Here is a 9,260-nt window from a genome sequence, read left to right as displayed (position 1 = left end):
ACCCGAAGGTAGAAAGAAGCTTTGATTCATATTCTTTTGCTTTGATTAATAGTTTGAGTGTAACTAATAAAAATTGGTAAGGAAAAGTAGAACAACTTAAATGTAAGGTACATTTAAAAAAAAAGTTGAATTGATGGTAAAATATGGTTTTATACATATGAAGGAAACTTCATATGTATAAACTTGTTCCTTGAAATACACATTGAGGCTTTGAAGTGTTTTTTTCTCTCGTATCGTTTTTGGCACCATAAGCGAAACCAATAACAAAGGAAAGACCACACAGCATTGACATAATGTCTCTCAAATAAAAGCAAACTAAAGAGTCAAATACTGAAAAGTAGGGTTTGGGTTCAATCAAATGAATAGATCAAAATGACAAATGACCTTTTATTGCTTGTATTTTGACAAAGTGACTTCTTCCCGGAAGTGAGAACCAGCTGCACAACAGTCAAGATGTCTGTTGTGCAGCAAGCAGCGTGGGAACTATCTGACTAAAAGGGAACTAGATCTTCCTGGAAAAAGCAGATGCCAGCATCAAATCCAGCTGTGCAATGGAATAGATCCTTATACTTTGGTTCTGTCGATCTGACGTGATTCTACACGACAGAACAGGTGAAAACTCTGAAAATAATGGAGGTCCACAACTTATTTGTGTGTGACTGTGTCAAGGAAATTGGTATCTGGACTCTCCCGGATAAATATGCATCCTTGTTGCTCGGCTAAGCTTGCATTTTATGATAGGACTTGCGAGGAACGCGTCCATGTAGACCAACTAGTGCACCAGTCAGCTCCACACCCTCGACTGCTTATCCATTTAACAAAGTAACAATTACTCAATCATCGCCAGTAATTATATATGTGGTCTGACACGTTTGTCTACAAAATAAACAAGAGGGGAGACGTAGAAGTATTTTATCTGACAAAGTATCATTCACTCTGACTTTCTGGTTTCTATTTGTTGAAAAAACAAATATAAAGATAATACTTTAATGGGAAATACTAAACGAGTAAAGTATATTAAAGCGGATCAAACTTTTAACGATGCGGTAAACTTGCGCCTTCTTCAACTCTGCTCCCTTGACACTTTGTCGTCGTGGTTTCCTAAATTGTCGCACTTTTACACCCTTCTTGAAGACACTTGGGTGAGAATGTTTGCTACAGCAGAATACAACGCAGGCATTGGTGCCGAGTAGCCATTGAGAACAGACGCTGCTTGACCACCACGTGTGTTCAATGAGCTGGACCTCATCTCATTCAAATACAATTAATACACTGAAAGTGCAATTCTGGCTATAAACTGTCGCTTTAAGTATAGTTTGGGCTGACAACAAATAACAATCGTTATGTATAAATTACAACATATAATCTATAAACAGACTGTGAACATTTGATGATCAATTAAAATGACGTGGCACACTTACAGCAACCTGCATTACCACCTACCGCCAGCAACAGGCGCTGTTTAAGCACAATAATCTAACACTCGAGCTACATTCTACCAATTTACATCCATCCATCCATCCTCTTCCGCTTATCCGAGGTCGGGTCACGGGGGAAGCAGCCTAAGCAGGGAAGCCCAGACTTCCCTCTCCCCAGCCACTTCGTCCAGCTCTTCCTGTGGGATCCCGAGGCGTTCCCAGGCCAGCCGGGAGACATAGTCTTCCCAACGTGTCCTGGGTCTTCCCCGCGGCCTCCTACCGGTCGGACGTGCCCTAAACACCTCCCTAGGGAGGCGTTCGGGTGGCATCCTGACCAGATGCCCGAACCACCTCATCTGGCTCCTCTCAATGTGGAGGAGCAGCGGCTTTACTTTGAGCTCCCCCCAGATGGCAGAGCTTCTCACCCTATCTCTAAGGGAGAGACCCGCCACCCGGCGGAGGAAACTCATTTCGGCCGCTTGTACCCGTGATCTTGTCCTTTCGGTCATAACCCAAAGCTCATGACCATAGGTGAGGATGGGAACGTAGATCGACCGGTAAATTGAGAGCTTTGCCTTCCGGCTCAGCTCCTTCTTCACCACAACGGATCGATACAGCGTCCGCATTACTGAAGACGCCGCACCGATCCGCCTGTCGATCTCACGATCCACTCTTCCCTCACTCGTGAACAAGACTCCGAGGTACTTGAACTCCTCCACTTGGGGCAAGATCTCCTCCCCAACCCGGAGATGGCACTCCACCCTTTTCCGGGCGAGAACCATGAACTCGGACTTGGAGGTGCTGATTCTCATCCCAGTCGCTTCACACTCGGCTGCGAACCGATCCAGTGAGAGCTGAAGATCCTGGCCAGATGAAGCCATCAGGACCACATCATCTGCAAAAAGCAGAGACCTAATCCTGCAGCCACCAAACCAGATCCCCTCAACGCCTTGACTGCGCCTAGAAATTCTGTCCATAAAAGTTATGAACAGAATGGGTGACAAAGGGCAGCCTTGGCGGAGTCCAACCCTCACTGGAAACGTGTCCGACTTACTGCCGGCAATGCGGACCAAGCTCTGGCACTGATCATACAGGGAGCGGACTGCCACAATCAGACAGTCCGATACCCCGTACTCTCTGAGCACTCCCCACAGGACTTCCCGAGGGACACGGTCGAATGCCTTCTCCAAGTCTACAAAACACATGTAGACTGGTTGGGCAAACTCCCATGCACCCTCAAGGACCCTGCCGAGAGTATAGAGCTGGTCCACAGTTCCACCACCAGGACGAAAACCACACTGTTCCTCCTGAATCCGAGGTTCGACTATCCGGCGTAGCCTCCTCTCCAGTACAGTCTTAAAAACAATATGCAATTTGTATATTTTGACCCTCTGAGCTTATCGTTGGACACATCTTGGCATGAGACCAGAGGGCATGAGACCAGACTACAGTAGGATGGAAGTGGGGGGGAATAGAACCGAATCTGAAAATCTGCAAGTTGAAAATAAAAACCTGTAAGACTTGAATAAAACAATTGAGACAAAATACATCAAAAACATATTTTTTTTTAATGTGCTTTATTTTTTAGTTCAACAACCAATACCGTATTTTCCGCACTATAAGGCGCACCTAAAAACCACAAATTTACTCAAAAGCTGACAGTGCGGCTTATAACCCGGTGCGCTTTATATATGGATTAATATTAAGATTCATTTTCATAAAGTTTCGGTCTCGCAACTACGGTAAACAGCCGCCATCTTTTTTCCCCGTAGAAGAGGAAGCGCTTCTTCTTCTACGCAAGCAACCGCCAAGGTAAGCACCCGCCCCCATAGAACAGGAAGCGCTTCTTCTTCTACTGTAAGCAACCACCCGCCCGCGTAGAAGAAGAAGCGCGCGGATATTACCATACGTTTCATTTCCTTTGTGTGTTTACATCTGTAAAGACCACAAAATGGCTCCTACTAAGCGACAGGTTTCCGGTTCATGAAAAGACGCAATCTCTCCATCCGCACACGGACTACTATTTCACAGCAACTGCCTAAAGACTTTCAAGAAAAGCTGGCTACTTTCCGTGCATATTGTAAAAACAAGATAGCTGAAAAAAAGATCCGGCCAGAGAACATTATCAACATGGACGAGGTTCCACTGACTTTTGATATTCCTGTGAACCGCACTGTGGATACAACGGGAGCACGTACGGTGAATATTCGCACCACAGGGAATGAGAAGTCATCCTTCACTGTGGTTCTAGCTTGCCATGCTAATGGCCAGAAACTTCCACCCATGGTGATATTCAAAAGGAAGACCTTGCCAAAAGAGACCTTTCCAGCCGGCGTCATCATAAAAGCTAACTCGAAGGGATGGATGAAGAAAAGATGAGCGAGTGGTTAAGGTAAGTTTACGCGAAGAGGCCGGGTGGCTTTTTTCACGCAGCTCCGTCCATGTTGATATACGACTCCATGCGCGCCCACATCACGCTGGTTTTTAATATATTATTAAAGTTTGACTGACCTATCTGACTGTTTTTTTGACATTCCTTTAGCGCAGTTAGATGCGGCTTATAACACGGGGCGGCTTATAGGTGGACAACGTTTTGAAATATGCCGTTCATTGAAGGCGCGGCTTATAACCCAGGGCGCCTTATGGTGCGGAAAATACGGTACTTGCTTTAGTGTCCATGCAACCTTTTCTACAATACCAAGTTGTTTTACATTTTCAATACCAAAACTTAGTGTTGTGGCTTCATAGGAAGGTATTGCAGTAGCAGCAAAAGCAGGAACAAAAATCACATACCACGGCAAGCAAGGATAATGTGTGAGTCACAAGTATATAAGGGACAAATGGGACAACAACACAAAAATCCTCACATATTACATAAATGTGTCATTATTGATATATATCAAATTAGAACTTACTTTATAAATGTGTCAGAACTTTATTACATAGAAGCCCAGACTTCCCTCTCCCCAGCTATCTCCTCCCAAGGCGTTCCCAGGCCCGCTGGGAGACATAGTCTCTCCAAAGTGTCCTGGGTCTTTCCGGTGGCCTCCTACTGGTCGGATGTGCCTTGAACAACTTCCCACGGAGGTGTCCTACGGGGGCATCCTGACCAGATGTCCGAACCACATCATCTGGCTCCTCTCCATGTGGAGGAGCACCGGCTTTTCTCTAAGCTCCTCCCAAATGACAGAGCGTCTCACCCTATCTCTAAGGGAGAACCTGGCCACACTACGGTAGAAGCTTATTTCGACAACCCAAAGCTTGTGACCATAGGTGAGGATAGGAATGTAGATTGAGTGGTAAAGTGAGAGCTTAACTGTCGGGATAAGCTCCCTCTTCACCACACAAGACCGGTGCAGAGTCCGTATCACTGCAGACGCTGCACCGATCCACCTGTCGATCTCACAATCCACTCTACACTCACATTTAAACAAGACCCCAAGGTACTTGAACTCCTCCGCTTGGGGCAGCATCTCATCTGCAAGCAGGCGATGACACTCCACCCTTTTCCGGGTTAAAACCATTGTCTCAGACTTAGAGGAGAGGTGCTGATTCTCATCGTAGTCGCTTCACACTAAGCTGCGAACCGATCCAATGAGAGTTGAAGATCACACCCGGATGAAGCCAGCAGGACCACATCATCTGCAAAAAGCCAAGAACTACTCCTGCAGCCACCAAAGCAGATCCCTTGCTGTGCCTAGAAATTCTGTCCATAAAAGTTATGAACAGAATTGGTGACAAAGGGCAGCCCTGGTGGATTCCATCCCTCACTGGAAACGGCTCCGACTTATTGCCAGCAATGCGAACCAAGCTCTGACACAGACCATACAGAGAGCCGAATGCTACTATTAAGCGGTCCGATGCCCCATACTCTCTGAGCACTCCCCACAGGATTTACGGAGGGATACAGTCAAAAGCCTTTTCCAAGTCCACAAAACACATGTAGACTGGTTGGGCAAATTCCCATGCACCCTATAGGACCCTGCTGGAGTATAAAGCTGGTCCACAGTTCCACGACCAGGACAAAAACCACACTGCTCCTCTTGAATCCAAGGTTTGACTATCTTGTGTAGCCTCATCCTAAATATACCTGAATAGACATTACCGGGAAGGCTTAGGAGTGTGAGCCCACAATAGTTAGAACACACCCTCTGGTCCTCCTTTTTTAAAGAGAGGAACCACCACCCCAGTCTGCCAATCCAGAGGCCCTGGCCTTATGTCCTTGAAATTATGCAGAGTATTGGCAGGCAAGACAGCCTCACAGCATCCAGAGCCTTAAGGAAATCAGCAAGTATTTTCATTCCTGCCCGTCCCCTCTCACTGGTTGAAACTCCAGAGTCGAAGAGGGTCCTGCTCCTGTCGTGAAGTCTGGTTCCAGAACCCTTGCCATTCGTGAAGGTGAGACCGACAACATCCAGTTGGAACTTCTCCACCTCCCACGCAGAGAAGTGGCGTTCTACATCCCTCGAGCTAGCTTCTTTAGCCGAGAACCAGACTGCCACGTTTCACCCGGCCCCTATGGCCCCTCCCATAAGTGGTGAGCCCATTGGAGGTTTTAGCCCATTTTGCCTCTTGGGGCTGTGCCGATAGGCTCCAACCCCCCCAGGTGGTAGAAAATGGATAGACATGTTTTCTTTTTTATACTGGAGTGAAGTTTAAGAGTAGAAAACATTTGAATCCAAAATGTTTTTACCCACTTTGAACTCCCTGAAGACATTTTCATCCTATCTACTCTTTTGAGCTAAAATAGTTTTCTGTGTATCATTGATATATCAATGTTTTTGAAACTAAATGTTTTCAATTAAATATGGCAGATTATGTACAAACATTTACCTCCAAAGGACAACAAAGTCCTCAATATACTTTTGAGGGTTACATGAATCATTTAAATCAGTTTTTAATTCTGTTTTGCAGTCTTGCCGCCACTAAAGGACAAATGGGACAACAACAGATAAAGGCCACGTCTGAAGAACTCAGGCTGGTTCTGGTGGGAAATACAGGAGTTGGCAAGAGTGCGTCTGGCAACACCATCTTGGGCCGCGAGCACTTCCGGTCAGAGGTCGGCTTCTCCTCGGTGACCCGTACATGTGAGCAGGGAAGCACTGAGCGGCTACTGGATACTGACCAGAAAAGACCAACAAGAGTGAAGGTGGAGGTGGTTGACCTACCAGGCTTCGGGGACACTCGCATGAGTGAGGATGAGATAAATACTACGATAGCTAAATGTTTGGCTTTCTGTGCTCCAGGACCACATGCTTTTCTCTTGGTGGTGCCGATAGGCCGTTATACAGATGATGTGAACAAAGCTGCGCTAAATGTAGCCAACATATTTGGGGAGGAAGCCCTCAAATCTCACACTGTGATTCTTTTTACCAGAGGGGATGATCTTAAGGGGAGGAGCATTGACGAATACCTGAGAGATGCTCCGGCTGACCTTATAGGTCTGATCAAAAAATGTGGCGGCCGGTACCACTTGTTCAACAATAAAGACCCCGGTAATGTGGCACAGGTTGGACAACTCTTGATGAAAGTGAAGAGGATGGTGGAGAAAACTGAAACTGGGTTTCATACCAATGATATGTTCAGAAAGGCAGAGGCCATCCTTCGGGAGGAGGAGAGGAAGAGCAGCATGGTCAGTTTCAATAGTCTGTCTCCATCCGCATCTGGGAGAAACCCTCTCCCGTCTCCCTCAACTGCAGACTGGGAGAAGCTGATGAAGAAGCTGAAGTGTGTAGTGGCTTGTGCCGCTATAGGCGTGGCTTTGGGGGTTGCGTTTGGCGTGGCTGCCCCCTTAGCAGCTGCAGGCATGGCATATCTTGCAGGGTCTGCAGCCGTCGCAGCAGCTGCCTCAGGACTAGCTGCATTAGCAGTCGGGGCGGCGGTCGGTGCAGGTGTGGGTGGCCACGTTGGCATTAACTGCGGTCTTAATGCTAATAAGAGTACAATGGAGGGTGTTAAGGAAACTGCCAAAACAGTTAGCAAAATAGGATGTGTTGCAGTAGTAGCTTGTGCATGTGTCGGGGTTGCTGCGGGTGCAACTGCAGAAATAGTTCCTGTTCTCTGGGGAACATCTTCCAGCACATCAGCAGTTGCATCAGCTGGTGTGACCAGTGCCCCTGTTGCTCAATCAGCCATCATACCTGTAGTGAAGACCGTGGCAAAGGCAGCAGCAGGGGTAGCAGCAACAGGGGCAGCAACAGGGGCAGCAATATCTTTTACAGTGAAAATTGGTAAAAGAAAAACTGACAACTTGGAAGAAAGGTACGTGGAGGTGGATTTGAATAAAAAGAACCATTGAAACGTCTCAAATTCACCTCCAATGGTTGGATAGTTGACCACAATTTTAATGGCAACCATTGGAGGGAGTTCATACATTATCAAGCCAATATTGCCTTTCATCTTGCTTCTATTGATTTGCACCTTTAGCAGGCAGGTCATTTGTCCGTCCATAGTCGCGAATACGTCTTTTTTATCTCTGTAAAAATATTTTTAAAATATGTTCCGTTTTTCTTAGTTTTTTCCGACCTACAATCATTTTGAAACAAACAACATGACAGCAAGATATTTGTTATTTCATGCTATACATGACGAATCGCTATTCAGATAAATTAAGTTAGATAATAATAATGATTGTACTCTTTATGATTTCTGCACTTGGATCAGTTAGAAGTGGAGAGGGAGTCGAAGAGACAGAAATTGGCTATAAAATCCAAGGCAGAATCCAGTAAAGCAGAAACAAAAAGGAAAATGCAAGTTATACACAATCTGCTGCACCTGGGTGGGGAAATGTTTTTTACCATAGTGGGAGAGGTACATGATCTTTGAACATGCTTATTTTGAATATTGTTCTTTTTTTTCCCATGCAGTACACCACAACCTTGGCCTTTTGATTTTCTTTTGGTGAATGGTAGCATTTGAAATTGTATGTTCTGATGGTGACCACCAAATAAACCATTCTTAAACCTTCTGGTCTTGTGGTGTTTTTACTTGCCAGCAGTGCCGGCCCAAGCCTCCATGGGGCCCTAAGCAAAATTTGATTTTGGGGCGCTCTATTTCTGCCAATAATATTGATTGTTGATCATTCACACACCTATACTATAAACTCATTGCAACTCTGGCAGTGTTGTTTACATGATCCTATTGTCAGCCTGGCATGTCTTTACAAATGACATGTCATTTATAAAGATATGGGGGTGGCCCAGTTAAGAACATAAATAATACCAATGAATGAACGAATGATGTCCAGAGTGCCACATATGGTTCCTAATCTTAAAATGTAGAAAACATTCAGCTACAAGAGTGGCCTGGGGTTGAACAGTCCAAGTGATAAAGCTTTGTATTTACAGTAAAAGTGTCATCTTGTCTCATCAGTCTTGTACATATTAGTCTTTAATTACTAGTTTACATTTTTAGTTAATTGTTCATATTTAATGTTTACTTTGTACAAAGAGAGCGCAGTCTACTGAAGTTAAATTCATCAATAGTTTTCCCCTTTGAAAGACGCAAGGCAAAATCCTTCCATTTCACCATGTTGCTACAATGATCTTCACTGTTTTCATGCTGTTTCAGCAGTGCACCTATGTTGACCCAATCCCGCTGTCCCTCGGCTGCCAGTTTTAAGGACTTTTTGGAAAATAATTTGCAGCAAAAGCAATAGACTGCATCTTTACTTCTTGAATAAGTCAGCCAGCTACGCTTGACTTTTTCTCCATTGACTAGCTGTCTGTAGGTATAATGATAATGAAAACTTCGGCCATCATGCCGTTTGGGGAATGAAAAGTTCTCCTTAATAGACAGTGGTCCTCTGATCACCTGCTCAGTCCTGTCTGAATCTGAGAGGAA

At 45.3% G+C, this 9,260-nt stretch overlaps 1 protein-coding gene across 2 annotated transcripts in view; it reads left to right on the top strand.

Annotated features, from left to right (window-relative positions):
- LOC140679748 (uncharacterized) overlaps positions 1–8,385 on the top strand; it is a 13,950-nt gene extending 5,565 nt beyond the window's left edge. For both annotated transcript variants that reach the window (XM_072915794.1, XM_072915795.1), the window contains exon 3: positions 6,333–8,385. In XM_072915794.1, coding sequence (XP_072771895.1) covers positions 6,355–7,716 — 1,362 coding nt within the window. In that variant the 5' untranslated portion in view covers positions 6,333–6,354 and the 3' untranslated portion in view covers positions 7,717–8,385. The remainder of the gene's footprint in view (positions 1–6,332) is intronic.
- Positions 8,386–9,260: the final 875 nt, after the last annotated feature.

This window comes from Nerophis lumbriciformis, linkage group LG22, assembly GCF_033978685.3.
Source record: "Nerophis lumbriciformis linkage group LG22, RoL_Nlum_v2.1, whole genome shotgun sequence".
In the NCBI taxonomy this organism is placed as follows: Eukaryota; Metazoa; Chordata; class Actinopteri; order Syngnathiformes; family Syngnathidae; genus Nerophis; species Nerophis lumbriciformis.
This window is presented reverse-complemented; position numbering and strand designations above follow the sequence as displayed.